The sequence below is a fragment of the Pholcus phalangioides genome, unplaced genomic scaffold, assembly GCF_987345545.1.
Source record: "Pholcus phalangioides strain wild (caught in Gottingen) unplaced genomic scaffold, Ppha-v1.0 ptg000021l_1, whole genome shotgun sequence".
In the NCBI taxonomy this organism is placed as follows: Eukaryota; Metazoa; Arthropoda; class Arachnida; order Araneae; family Pholcidae; genus Pholcus; species Pholcus phalangioides.
In genome coordinates, this window is record NW_028301614.1 from 4,721,614 (window position 1) to 4,736,360 (window position 14,747).

At 36.7% G+C, this 14,747-nt stretch overlaps 1 protein-coding gene across 1 annotated transcript in view; it reads left to right on the forward strand.

Moving 5' to 3' along the window:
* The first annotated feature begins 1,501 nt into the window (after window positions 1–1,501).
* Window positions 1,502–14,747, forward strand: part of LOC149070526 (acetoacetyl-CoA synthetase-like) — a 102,004-nt gene continuing 88,758 nt past the window's right edge. Inside the window, exons 1-3 of the mRNA XM_089248879.1 lie at window positions 1,502–1,577; window positions 8,619–8,750; window positions 10,561–10,664. Coding sequence (XP_089105005.1) covers window positions 1,502–1,577; window positions 8,619–8,750; window positions 10,561–10,664 — 312 coding nt within the window. The remainder of the gene's footprint in view (window positions 1,578–8,618; window positions 8,751–10,560; window positions 10,665–14,747) is intronic.

Below are 14,747 nucleotides of genomic sequence, written 5' to 3' on the forward strand. Positions count from 1 at the left end.
ACATCTTAAACTATATGGATTGATGCAATTGGATAATATAAGACAATACGGAGACATTAATTCTCATTTTTGTGCTTGAGAAGATGTAACGTATATACTCGTGTATAAGCCGAGTGTTTTTGTGGAAAAATTCGTTCCTCAAGTGGGGAGGGGGGGATCGACGCGGGTCAGTTTTTGAGTAGTCATTTTTGTAGCAGTGTTCGAGAAACCGGCATTATCGCTATGGGATATGTTCAAACTCTACACAACCGATAGTGTCCCGAGGCAAAAAAATCGAAAACATCATTTACTTTGATACCAGGTGGGCTGACGTTGATTGTACAGCCTTTAGATGTGATCATGAACAAGGCTCTCAAAGACTATTTGAGGAATTTGTGGATCGAATGGATGAGTTCCGATGAAAAACTACAAAAAAGTGGTGCCTTGAAGAAACCTGACATTGGCCTTGTGTGCCAAAGGGTACATGAGGCGTGGAATTCTGTTTCCGCCGATCCTTTAAAAAGTGTTGCATCAGCAATGGGATGGACGGAACTGAAGATATCCTCTTTGAAAGTGACAATGGCGATGACAGCCCAGATGAGGATAAAAACGAAGATGCCGCACTCCCTATGATGATCTGATGGATTAGGATGATCTTGGAGACTCAGAAGAAACGGATTAAAAAGTTTGAATCATTTTATATTGTAAATTTCTGCAAGCTATTCATTTTGCATGAAAAAATATAAGATTTTTTTTTCTCTCAAATGCGCGGATTTTTTGGGGTCGGCTTATACACGGGTTTTCAATTTATTGCGGTTTTGGTGGTCCTGAAGTGGGGGTGGGGGGGAGGTGGCTTACATACGAGTATATACGGTAAATAAAAAGCCGAAATTAATGTTATAGCATGGATATCCACCTCAAAAGTGGGTCTGGGTCATTATTTTATATTTAATTTTCTGGGCTTCGTATTTCTAAGCGAACTCAATACTTCGAAAATCAAAAATTCAATTCAATTTTTTAAATTACTGATGTGGCGGAAACCTCACGAAATTTCCGCAGTTCTATGCTAAAATCGGAAATTTTAACATTGATCGATACGGGGATGGTGTTTGTCTGCACCGAGTCACGTGATCTTTCGACGGAGATGTTAAGGGACACCGTTCTCAGCACTGCCAAGGCGGATACAGACGTCATACTCCCTCCAGTAATATAAGCTCGATGATCCTTAGCAATTATGTATCGAGGTCGCCAACAGAACTGAAGTATCGCCAAAGTAACCTTACTGACCTTGAGACGTAAACTATTACTCCGAAAAGTAAATAAAAGGCCTAATATGCCTTACGGGATAAATTGTAAAACACAATCACCACCACCACCACATTTTCAAAGCAATCAGAACACTGCTGGTTACTTTACTATAGGTTTGGACCACTACTGTGAGGAAAAACAAGTTGTTAAATTAATTTATTAAAATTATTTTCTGAAATATATATTTCATTTTTTCATATACCACATAGTCATCATGAATGGACATGCTGTCAATGGCTCCCCATCGAATGAATTTTCGGGACATAACAGCTCATCTATCAGAAGCAAAAGTGAGTTGGAAAATTTTTATTTTGGAAAATTTATTATAATTTATTACATATATATAATTTATTATAGATAAATAAATAAACAAATATATATAAATTTTTTTCTCATTTCTGAATTTTTGCAAGAAATTGAAGTTGAAAATAAAAAAATCAATTAAAAAAATTTAAAAATTTAAATTAAAATAAAAATTGAAAATTGAAATTTTCAAATTGAAATCAAATTAATAATAATCGAAAAAAAGAAAAAAAACGAGAAAAAAATTAATTTTAATATTCATCATATTTTAAATAAGGCTTGCTACTTTTGTATGGCTACTGTATTTGGTTTCTGTATCACGTACTTGTTAGGGTAAAATTCCGAAGAGTGGTAAAACAATCCCAGGTTTTACCAAGTCGAGTTGGTAAAAGCCCGAAAAACGCTCGCAAATATATAAATTTCGGACTTTGAACAAGTCAACTCAAAGAATGACAGAACGAAATATGAAAAAAAAAGACAAAAAATGAAGAAAGAGAAACTAAAAACTTTATTCATAGAGAAATAATATACACATAAACCATTGAATATTTTGCACAATTTATATAGTTAGTACGTGACAAAAAATCTAAAATTTTCATAAATGTGAAAGCTGGTGATTCATTAATCCCTACGATCCCGATGATATTCAAAATCATAATTAATTAACTAATGAGTCGTTTAAATTCGTGAAAATTAGTGAAATTGCGAATTTTCTGATTTTAATAAATTTGAAAACTTGCCATTTATTAATCACAACGATCCTGATGATAATTAAAATCATAATTAATTAACTATTCAGTCGTTCAAATTCGTAAAAATTAGTAAAATTGCGAACTTTCTAGTTTTTATAGATTCGAAAAGATTTTATAGCTACTTCCAGTGGGGAATTACCAGTTGCAATCTGTAAAACCGTGGCGGTCATGGCTCGATATGCTCGAGTGATAAAAATTAATAAAATTGCGAATTTACTAAATTTCATAAATTTGAAAGTTTGCCATTTATTAATCACATCGACCCTGATGTTAATTAAAATCATAATCAATTAACTAATTAGTCGTTCAAATTCGTGAAAATTGGGAATTTCCTGATTTTCATAAATTTGAAAGCTTGTCATTTATTAATCCCAACGATCCTGATGATAATTAAAATCATAATTAATTTACTAATTAGTCGTTTAAATTCGTGAAAATTAGTAAAATGGCAAATTTCCTGATTTTCATAAATTTGAAAGCTTTTCATTCATTAATCACAACGATCCTGATGATAATTAAAATCATAATTAATTTACCAATTAGTCGTTTAAATTCGTGAAAATTAGTAAAATTGTGAATTTACTAATTTTCATAAATTTGAAAGCATGCCATTTAATAATCACAACGACCCTGATGATAACTAAAATCATAATTAATTAACTAATTAGACGTTCAAATTTGTGAAAATAAGTCTAATTGCGAATTTTCTAGTTTCCATTGATTCGAAAAGATTTTATAGCTACTTCCAGTGGGGGTTTACCAGTTGCAATCTGTAAACCCGTGGTGGCCATGGTTCGATATGCTCGCGTGATATAAATTAGAGCTTGTTTTTGAATCACGTCTATCTTTGCCAGGAGCCGAGCAGAGGGGGAAGAAAACCAGATGTGAGCACAAGGGCAATCTCTCGATACAATATAGTTCTGTAGAGAGTGTTCTTCAGATTACGATGGTATCCCCACCCTGCACCCAATAATCGTCTGAAATGAGTAAGTAATGTGAGTGTGCTAAAGAATTAGCTTGTTGGCGAACCATATTCCCAAAATTTTGAGACCTTTTTCGGCAAACTTAATTTGTTCCCCGTTTGTATTCATAGTGGGACTCTTTTTCCTCTTGTTTTGCCAGAGAAATGATGATTTGGATGTTTCCACTTGCAGATCATTTTGTTGTAACCATTCGGAGATCTGTGTCAACGCAGCGTTGACAGAGTATGTAATTTCCGTGGGCTGATTACAAGAGAAGGAAGTCGTCGGCAAAGGCTTATGCTGTGACCCCCGGTGTCCGTTGGAATGGAAGTAATTAATCGAATGTAGTATTCCCTGGGGGTAACCTAAGAGCCAATGTTTTGGATGCTGGTGCTGTACTTATGTTAAGGGTGATGGTGTATCCCGAGAAAATTTCCTCTGCTGAAGAGGAATAGACCTAATTCGAAGGTTATTCGCTATTACTTCATGACGCACACAATTGAAAGCTCTCTTAATGTCAAGGGAGATAACGGCTGTGAGTAGATGTTACTTCCTCCTAGTCTCAATCTGTTCCATTAGAATGATGAAGGGCATCATCTGTTGAGCGATCCATACGAAAACAAAATTGAAAAGATGAAGGAGGCCGTTTTGCTCAACGTAGTAGGAGAATCTTTGCATAAGAAGTTTTTCGAGCACCTTTCCCAAATTGGAAGTCAGGGTAAATCACGAATCGAGTTGGTTACGCCAAGTCTCCTCTTGGAAAGAAGAACCAGCCTTCCAGGTTTGAATGCTGGGTGCAAAGTACCGAGTTGTAAGTAGTGACTGAAGAAATTTTTGAAATAGTTAATATTGGCTCGTACAATGGCTTGTACTATGCGATTGGTGCGATTGTCTATACTGCTTTTTTCGGGTTAAATCCATCTACAGGGTTATTCAAAAATGATGGGAAAAAATTTAAGAGGTGGTAGTACACACCAATACAAACAATTTTCAGCAAAGAAATTACGGTCTAACATGAAACGCAAACGCACTAGCGCGTTTCGAATCGGCCGCTCTGGAAAAAATTTATCTGGAGAAAAAGAACACCGTGCATGCAGATGTAACCTGGGGAAGAAGAAGAAACAGTGCGCAAATCTGCGTCATAGTGAATGAAAGGCGTGGACTCTAGTCTTGAATTCTTTTCTAGCGTGCAACCGTTCTAACAGTTGTAACGTACGGTATAATGGCACGCTTTAGTAATACTGAGTCCGCGCCTTTCATTCACTGCGACGCAGATTTGCTTATGGTTTCTTCTTTTTTCCCAGGTTACATTTGCATGAATGCATGGTGTTCTTTTTATTGCGATAAATTTCAACAGGAATGGCGTTTTAACGTTTTTGAAGCGGCCGTAGCGCGTTTCCGTTTCATGTTAGATCATGCATTCTTCGATAGCAAATGTTTAAAATTTCCCACTTCTTATAGTTTTTCCCATCTTTTCTGAATCACCCTGTATTATTCGTAAGACCTCATGTTCCTCAAATGGCGGCTATGCAAGACGGCTGTTCAGATGGTCGTTTTGGATATGTATTGATGTACACACCTCTGGAAACAGGCTTGCCAGATATTTCTTTGTTATATCTTTTGGTGTGGAGCTGGATTGCACTGGAAGTTGCATCTGCGTTCGCCTGGGCCGAAATACTGCCTTATAGGGCATACCATATGCCGTAGCAGCAAATGCTGTCTGGGCAAATGCCCGAAATGGGCAAAACATCGTCGGGCAACAATGGTTCCTGGGGCTCCAACAGTAACTTTTTAATGTTTACGCTCACTTATACCCATTCATTCATTCATTCAAACCGAGCACAACTTCGGTCTACTCACTTATACTATCCACTCGTTCATTTTTTCTTTCACGTGTTCTTCGGAGGCTTTAGTCAAAGAGTTTTCAACACATGGCCCACTGGCCACATGTGGCCTTCGAAGATTTTGCTGTGCCCCGCGGACGAAACATTTTACATAGTTACAGAATTTATGGAAATGCTTGGAAAAAAAACCCTTGATGAAGGAGGGGGGGGGGGGTATTCGAAAGTATTCATCGAGGAAATTCCACCTGTGATCAGCTTTTATTTTTTATATTGTTCGTTATAGAAAAATTAGATTCGCACGAATGTGAAGTTGAGAACGAAAGAAGTATTGTGTTTGCTTGGTATTATTTCAAATACGTAGACAAGCTATCATAATGGAAGCAGTTATCGATGAAATCGAGAAATCTTGTTATAATATGTTTGAGTGGTTTGCCAAATAAAAACTGTGACATCTTTGCAAACTCTTTTACTGAATGCCAAAAAGTTATGATAAAATGATGACAAATATGTGAGATACATTTTCTTATTTATAGTCATTATTATCATCTTATTAACATCCAGTCTTCTGTATATCTTGTATTAACAAGTGGAGAGCGACATTCATGTCATATTATCATAATGCATGAGTTGAAAATACAGTAATTTCAATCATTGATTTCAATAAAGACTAAAAATTAAAGTTGGCTTCACTGAGAATACGTGAGAAAACCGGAACATTTTTATGAAAAAGTTGACATGGCCAAAATTATGGGAAAATACATAATACATAAATACATAAATAAATAATCCCCGGAAATACAGGACGTATTCGAAAGTACCTCCCAGTTCCGCTGCAAAAATTTCCCAAATGGAATTCAAGTCCATCCATTTGAGATTGGCACATTCTAGGGGGAAAGAGGAAATTAAAAAGACAGCATCTAGCTGAACTTGTGTAGGGGCCTTAACAGGGCCGGATTAAGATGTTTGGAGGCCCTGATCACTTGAATGGTTTTGGTGTCCCTACCACCCAGTCCTTACAAGTATATTTTACTCGATATTGAATCTATAAATAATTAAATGAATGAAATTTTATATTTTCGGAGTAATTAATCTAAGGCAGCATTATAGTGTGAATATTTCTAAGCACGGGCATTGAAGGTCTCTTATTCCCCTCCTCCCGCTAACTCTTTTCTTTTCCTACTTGCAAAGCCTTTGATAATATTCGAAGATGATGTCTCTCGCCGCTATTACTACGAAGGTTTTGACAGATGGAAGATAAATCCAGGAAAGAAAATTCAAGTTCCCTTGTGGGGACCCATGTCCTCTCATTTGCCGGGTGAGCGTACTAGGCCACAGAGCCAAGGAGTCCTCTTTGTTTATAGTTTGTGTGGGCTGAACAGGGCCGTACATGAACAGCCCGACCAAACTCAGGCCAAAACTCACAATTTCTGACATTGCCTTCAGATGGCAATTTATCAGAAAAAGATGTCACTCTATGCTACGAACGTTTTGACACCAGTCCATGCTAGGTCTGGCTGTCCATATATGGTCCCGTTCAGAGCACACGAGCTGCAAGGAAAGAGGATTCGTTAACTTTGCAGTCTAGTGTGCTCACCCGACAAGTCAGAGGAAGTGGGTTCAATTGACCGTAAGGCCAGCTGTTAAAAAACCTTCGTACGGGTAGCGGAGAGTAACATCATCCTCGGATAAGTCGCCATCTGGTGGCAGGGTCAGCAATTGCTAGCTTTGCCCTGAGTTAGGTCCGAGCGTCCATGTACGGTCCGGTTCAGAGTGACAATGATTTAGAGCAGCGGTTCTCAACCTTTTTTGACTCGCGGAGCCCTTTCAAGTTCAAAATTCTATGGCGGAGACCCGTAGGCCAACTTTTTAATTATTCATCAAAGTCATTGATTCATTTTTTCTATTTAAAAATATGTTATTTTTTTAAATTTGGCTGGTTTTTTTTATTTTACTGAAGCGGCCGCGAAGCCCCTGGAGAGTGCACAAGGAGCCCCGAGGGCTCCACGAAGCACTGGTTGAGAACCGCTGATTTGGAGAATAATTCTTGGAACCAACTTTGATTGGAAATTCGTTTAAAGATAAAGGAATAAAATTTTTTTTGGCCATTTCGAAAAACATTTGCTGGCAAAATTACTATAAATTAAATTCAATAATTTTGCCCAGACAATCGTAATCAATCATTTCAAGAAATTGTAAATTACAGTTATTACGATTGATATCGCACAGCTTTATAGTAACATATTTTTTCCGAAATTTACTGATTGGTTCTAGTAGTTGCCGAGGTGAAAAAAGCCAAAATGAATTGTAATTACAGTTTACTGCCAATTGTAATTAAAATATCCGGAATATGTGCACTCGATGGCGTGCAGGAAATTAGATAAATTCATGAACTTGAATGACTAGTTAATTAATTATTTATGATTTTAATTGACATCAAGATCGTTGTGATTGATAAATAACAAGCTTACAAATTTATGAAAATCGGGAAATTCGCAATTTTACTAATTTCCATGAAAGTTGCTAAATATCAGCTTTTACCGAAGTGCTTGGTCAAAGTCCGAAATGTATACGTTTACAAGAGTTGCTCGGGCTTTTAACCAACTCGAATTACCGACTCCTAGGGCTTTTACCGTAACATATGTACACATAGCGAATTTTTCGAATTAAGGAAATTTTTGACAATTTGATAATTTATAATTTTCGAAGCGAAACGTAATTTTTGTATCTACGAAATAGAAATGTGGTAAATGCGAAATTTGTCATTTTTGATGGACGAATGCGAAAATTTGATTTACACCACTTTCCGCAAAATTTGATAATTTATAATTTTCGAAGCGAAACTAGGTAGTAGTTTTTCTGAACATATGAATTTTGGAGCATTCAAACTACCTACAGTACTGAAACACTTGTCCTCGTAATTAAACTATAAAAAAACATTGTGTTAATTTAGTTCGTTTTTGCGAATGAATGCAAAATTCTTGATTTGAATTTAAGTTTTGATCAATTTTCTTTTACTATTGAATTCAAAATTCTTAACTATTTTTGAAAATATAAAATGAGAGGTTTTTTTGCGAAATTTACATCTCTATTATTTATATATCGATAATTTTTTTTTCTACGAAAAATTTCTATTTAAAACTTTTAAAATTAAAGTAATAAATTGACTTCGCTATAGGGATGTGAATGTATTTATTCGTGGTACTGATGGGGTTTTGGAAAGATTATTCATTGATTTTTTTTATTTGGAAAAAAATAATTTTTATTTATTAATTTAGAAAAAATTACTATTGATTTTGTATTTTCTCTCTCTCTAAAAGAAAATTACCTAAAACAAAAAAACCACCGGCTAGTTCATTGTGGATTTTTTTTTAACGATTTCATTGAAAAATAAAAATTTCTATATTTAATTAATTTCTAACTTAAAATTTACGCCTAATGAGAAACTAACAAATGGCAATATTTTTCATTAGCCTCTGGGCACACAAAGAGTTTGGCGGATATAATCACGTCTGGAACTAAAGTCATATGGGACAAGACCGTGAATGATACGAGAATGGAAGAGTTTACAAAGATTGTTGAGAAGAAACATGGAGTCAAATTTAGTGAGTATTAACTAAAATTTCAGTCCATATATGACATTATTTTGCACGACTTGTCCCCTCAAAACCTTTATGTACACATATTTTCATAAGAACATACTTGGGGATTGAGTATACAGAACAATTTCACAAGCATGTGACAGTGGTTCCCAACCGGTAGTGCTTTGAAGAGTTTTTTGGGGGGTTGTGTCGAGACGGCAAAAAAAAAAATTACAACTTGTTGACTGATTATTGAGGAAAATTGAAATGATGATAAAAATTGAATTTTTCAATTCCTAAAAAAATATGAATCGTACCAATATTTTGACTCCTCATCTTCTGACTTCTGTTCATAAAAATGTGTCATACGAATTTTGCATTATAAAAGTTTCTTATTCGATTATCGATCGCACTCGTTCCCCATTTCGGTTGAAAAAAAATACCATTATTTTCCTAAACTATTTTGTGGTTTGTTTACATTGGTACCTCGTGTTATTTGCATATTGTACTTAGATTTGATACTGTCATAAACACACATCACTCAGGAATAAAAGTTCAGTCAAGTGTCAAAGAAACATTAATTTGTAGCTGTTGCGGCTGAATGAATGAAGACTCAATGAATGTTTTTTTCGAATCTCAAAACAATGTTAAAAAATGATGTTTTTTAAGTTTTGTTTTTGAATTAACTTTCAAAGAAAAGATAAATAAATAAATCCAAAATTAAATATTTGTCATAGCCGAAAAGACATTAAACAAAACTAAAAGAAGTCATAGACATTAATTACGGATAATTAATGTAATCAATTACAGATAAAATACACAAATTTTCTAACACATATAAAACGTATTATCCAAGGGGTTGCGGAAAAGTAAATCACAGGGGTGCGGAACGTAAAAAAGGTTAGGAACCACCGAGTTAAACTATTCAAATCTATAATTGAATATTATAATCTGTAATTATGTATAGTGCCTGAAACTTTAGAATGCATTAATACCATGCTTGATATTTAAAATTCCTTTGAAATGAAGATATTATCGTCACTCACACAAAAGAAAACTTAAATTGAAATTAAAATGAAAGTGGGTTTTTCCCGAAAATTTTTTTCGGGACAATTTTCTTTGTTTACATTTAGAAGAAAAAGATATTGGTGAAGTTGATAGTTCTCGTTATCGAACAACATTTAATTTTTCCTTTACCTCTTTTGTGTGCTATTTACTCAAATCAGATTTCCCTCTACTCAAAAGTAGAAAAAAAGTTGTCGCCATCTAAAAAAAAGATGACGACATGTATGATATTGGCCATACATGTCGCCATCTGGTGGCCTATGTCATTCACGAGCTATTAGTTGATTGCTGTTGCCGTCCATGTACGGAGCCTTTCAACATGAATATAAGCTCTAAGGGAGCGCTGTTCTGTCTGTTTGCGTAGCTTAGTTGGTAGAGCACTCGTCCGGTAAACGAGATGCCGGGGTACGAGTCCCCGTGGGGACAGAGATGAGCTTTCTTCCTTGTAATCATCATCTCCGAAAAGAAAAAATTAGCAGTCTTTCGAGGAATGTTGTATAAACTTTGCATGGTGTTTAAAAATTCAATTTTTTTTAAATTTTATGAAAAGAAGAATTTTCAAGTTAGTTTATATCTTTGATCACTATTAGTACAAGAAATAGGTATAAATTTTATATAAATTTAAAGCAATGTTTTAATTTTTATCGATAAAAATTTGGAATAATATTTTATTTTTTCATCGATAAATACGTACCCAGTGCATCATCTAGTAAGGTGTTGTAATCAAAAAATGTAAACTTTCCCTAACATCTCTGTATTATAATTCCAGACAGCTACTGGGACCTCCACGAATGGTCAATAAAGAACTATACAAAGTTCTGGGAAGAAATATGGCATTACTTTGGCGTTGTCAACTCAAAAAGTTACGATAAGGTAAACAATTATTTTATTTTCCTTAGATTATTTAACACTATACAGGGTGATTATTAATTCATGGGAAAAACTTTAAGAAGTGATATAAGAATCCTAAACAAGCATTTTTGATCGTGGAATGTATGGTCGAATCTCAATAGCAAAGGCGGTAGAGGGTGTTTTTAGAGAGTGGCACTTCACCTAAAGCAAATATCGTATTTTTCTGACGGATTTGCTGCAATAAGTGCAATCAACTACTAGAGCAGAGGTTCTTAACCTTTTCCAGCCACGACCCAAAATCCACACCAAGATCAGCTTCGCGACTCATCGGAGTATTTATTCATTTCTAACAGGACTGTAAGTGGGTTTGTACTGCTCATCTAGGAAGCCCCTGTGAATCAAGTCTAGTTTGTGAGCCATGGCTCAACAATCTCTGGCTGTAAGTGGGTTTGTACGACCCGTCTCAGAATACCCTGCGAATCAAGTTTGAATCGGGATCCATATCTCAAGAGTTCAGCCGCTGTGGTGGTCGTAGTGACGGACTCGCATCGCGAAGACCCGTGTTCAAACCTCGCCACAGTGGTGGTTGGTTTTCTGTGGTTCCCACCTTCGAGGCGCAAATGCCAGCCGATCTCCCCGTTAAAAAGTCTCTCAACAGAGAGCAACAGGCCTACAAACAGTACAAATATTCAGTCACTACATATCACTCACTTCACTTATGAAATATAGATGGCAGCACTGAAAAATCAGACACGACACTCGATACGCAGTCAGACTGTTAGATCACACTCTTACACTTCCGGCACCAACTCACTAGCTAGTAAATTGCCCATGGCGATAGAGACCCGAGTTGTGTTTGGTTTGAAAGAAAGAAAGAAAGCTCAAGAGTCCGCCGCTGTGGTGTCGAGTTTTCATAATGACGGACTCGCATCACTGGAATCCGGGTCCCACCTTTGACACAGTTGTAGTCAACTGAAGTTAGTTTTCTGTGTTTCCCAACTACGAGGAGCAAATGCGAATTTATCTCCCTGTTAAAAAGTCCCGCCATAGAGAGCAACAGGCCTACAAATATTCAGTTATTACACTTCACAACTGAAATATAGAGATGGCAGCACCGAAATGTCATACACAACATTAGATACGCACTAAGACTATTAGGTACACACACTTACACATCTGGCACAACTCACTAGGTAGTAAATTGCTCATGGCGATAGATCTGAGTTGTGTTCGGTTTAAAAAAGGAGCTCGAGAGTCCCTGGCTGTTAGTGGATTTGTACGGTCCATCTGGGAAGCCTATGTGAATTAACTTTGGGTCATGGCACATAGCTCAAGAATCACTGGCTGTAAATGTACACTGGTGAAATAAATTAAGAGAATTTGCATATTTTATCGAATTTCATGAAAGAACTGAACTGAATGTAAAACCACTGCTTCTAGACAAAAATGCAAATCTTGTACGCCAAATACGTAAGCGTGTAGGCGGAGCCAGTAGAGGAACAGGCTTTATAAGCGCGCGTAAGTTAAGACGCATTTCGTTCGCTAGCACACCTCGGCGAATTTCGTGGTGTTATTTTGCAGCAATCGGTTAACTTTAAATTTTAACAGTAAAAATGAGTAACCACCAACGTTTAGATGATGGAATGAGGTGGCGAATTGTGGGGAGGCTAGAAGCAGGCCAATCTCAAGTCCAGATTTGTAGAGAGTTCAATTTAACTTCCAGCGTCGTGTGTAACTTATGGAAACATTTCCAGGATACCGGATCCATCGAGAGAAAGCCTGGGCAAGGTCGTCCAAGAGCCACGACGGCCAGAGAAGATCGCCATTTGTCGATTATAGCGAGGCGTAACAGGAGCGCTACAGCTTCTCAGCTCTCTTGTGACTTGTATGCAGCCACCGGAACCCGTGTAACAAGGTTGACTGTTTCCAAAAGACTTCATGAGAGAGGGTTGTTTGCAAGAAGACCTGCTGTTTGCGTCCCGCTCACTTCTACGGACAGGGACTTATCATGGTGCAGAGAGCATTGAGATTGCAGTATGGATCAATGGGCGACCGTTCTCTTCACTGATGAGTCCCGGTTCAGCCTTAGCACCGATTCTAGCCGTACGTTCATATGGAGAGAACCAGGTACCCGCTCGCTACCTACCCTCCAATGTCCGCGAAATCGACCATTATGGCGGAGGAGGTTTAATGGTCTGGGCAGGCATAATGTTGGATGTCTTTGAAAGAGGCACTGTGACTGGTGTGAGGTATAGGGATGAGGTCTTGGAGCCCTATGTTCGCCTTTTCAGGGGTGCAGTTGGCCCTGAGTTCATTTTAATGGACGATAACTCGAGGCCACATAGAGCTCTTCTGCTCGACAATATTCTAGAGAGTGAGGATATTCGACGGATGGATTGGCCAGCCAGATCTCCAGACCTTAACCCTATAGAGCATGTCTGGGACGCTCTGGGGAGGGCAATTGCAATTCGCAACCCCCCCTACGGGAACCATCCAGGGAATGAAAACAGCGTTGCTGAACGAGTGGGACCAAATGCCACAGGAAATGATAAACTGCCTTATTTCAAGTATGAAATCACGCTGCGAGGGCTGTATATCTGTAAGAGGGGACCATACCCCCCTATTAAACCATGTATTACCCCATTTTTTGTTTATTCTGCAACCGCTGTTTCATACCTTCCGACTCCAACGAGTGTTACGCACGATCATGCGTGTGTATTACAATTATTGAATGGTTGTTTGTTTTGTATTGTATCAATGTACGTACATATCAAACTTCATTAAAATCGGTAAAATTCTCTTAATTTCTTACACCAGTGTATTTGCACGACCCATTTCGGAGGCTCGTGCGAATCAAGTTTGAATCCGGACTCAAGATCCAATGGCTATCGAGTTGATCTAAACGACCCATCTTGGAAGCCACGGCAACCTAAGTTCGGGTCGGGATCCATAGATTAAGAATCCTTGCATTAGAGGGTGTAGGGTATTGTAATGTGGTAGGCATTCTCATGATGCAACCTAGGTAACGCGAATTGTACCACTTGATCATCGTTTGGCGCAGCATAAACTTGATGGTTCTTGCAGCAATAAAAAACAAACTCTAATCCAATACGAAGGTGCACGTGCACTCCCAAATGATTGATAGAATACATCGCAGCAAATCCGTCGGAAAAATATATTCGTCTTTGGTGAAGTGCCTACTGCTTTGCTATTGCGATTCGACCGCACATCTTGACCGCACATACACAAAAATGCTTGTTTAGGTGTCTTATATCACCTCTTAAAGTTTGTCCCATGAATTCAGAATCACCCTGTATTGTTATTACAAAAATTTATATTGATTACAATGATTATAATTATTTATCGTTGTGTATTTCCAAATGTCAGTCAGATCCCTTGATGGATTTTGTTTTCTGCAAAATCTTTCCTTTGTTTTGTGTATACCGTGTATAAATCAGATAAAAATAATAAAACAAATCAGATGAAATAAACGAAATGAAATTTCAAAAAAAAAAAAAATGCAGAATTTCCTAATCTGCTGAAAAAAAGCTATTGAAAAAAACCTAATTGAACCTATAATATCCTATGAATCGAGAAAATTGAAGAATTTAATTTATAAGAGAGGATTAATTTTAAACCCCAGGATTTTTATAGTACACTGTAAAAGATTTATAAAATATCTTTTATAAAACTTAAAAAACAAACAATAAGAGTATCGGTTGCATTCGAACGAATGTAAAAGTGTTTATTCGTTGTTTCTTTTACCTTTTGTAAAAGTTTGGTAAACATTCTTTTATAAAACACGAAAATTTAAACCAACAAGCGTATTAGTTGCAGAAGTTGCACCACTGTTTAGTAAAAACTTTTGAGATGAACTGAATGGGTTTCGAAGCCAAGCTTTCGTACCTTGAAAATTCATTGTGGTATAAATTTTCATCAGGTGCCTAATTTTAATTGGACATCCATTATTGCACTAAAAGAGGGATTTTACGGGTAAGAGCAGCATCGAAAGGAATCTAATTATCATTTCTAGAAAAAACAAAAGGACTTTCATTTGCCCTTTCATTTGCCTAATTAGGGAAATGAATTAACACAAAGAGTGAT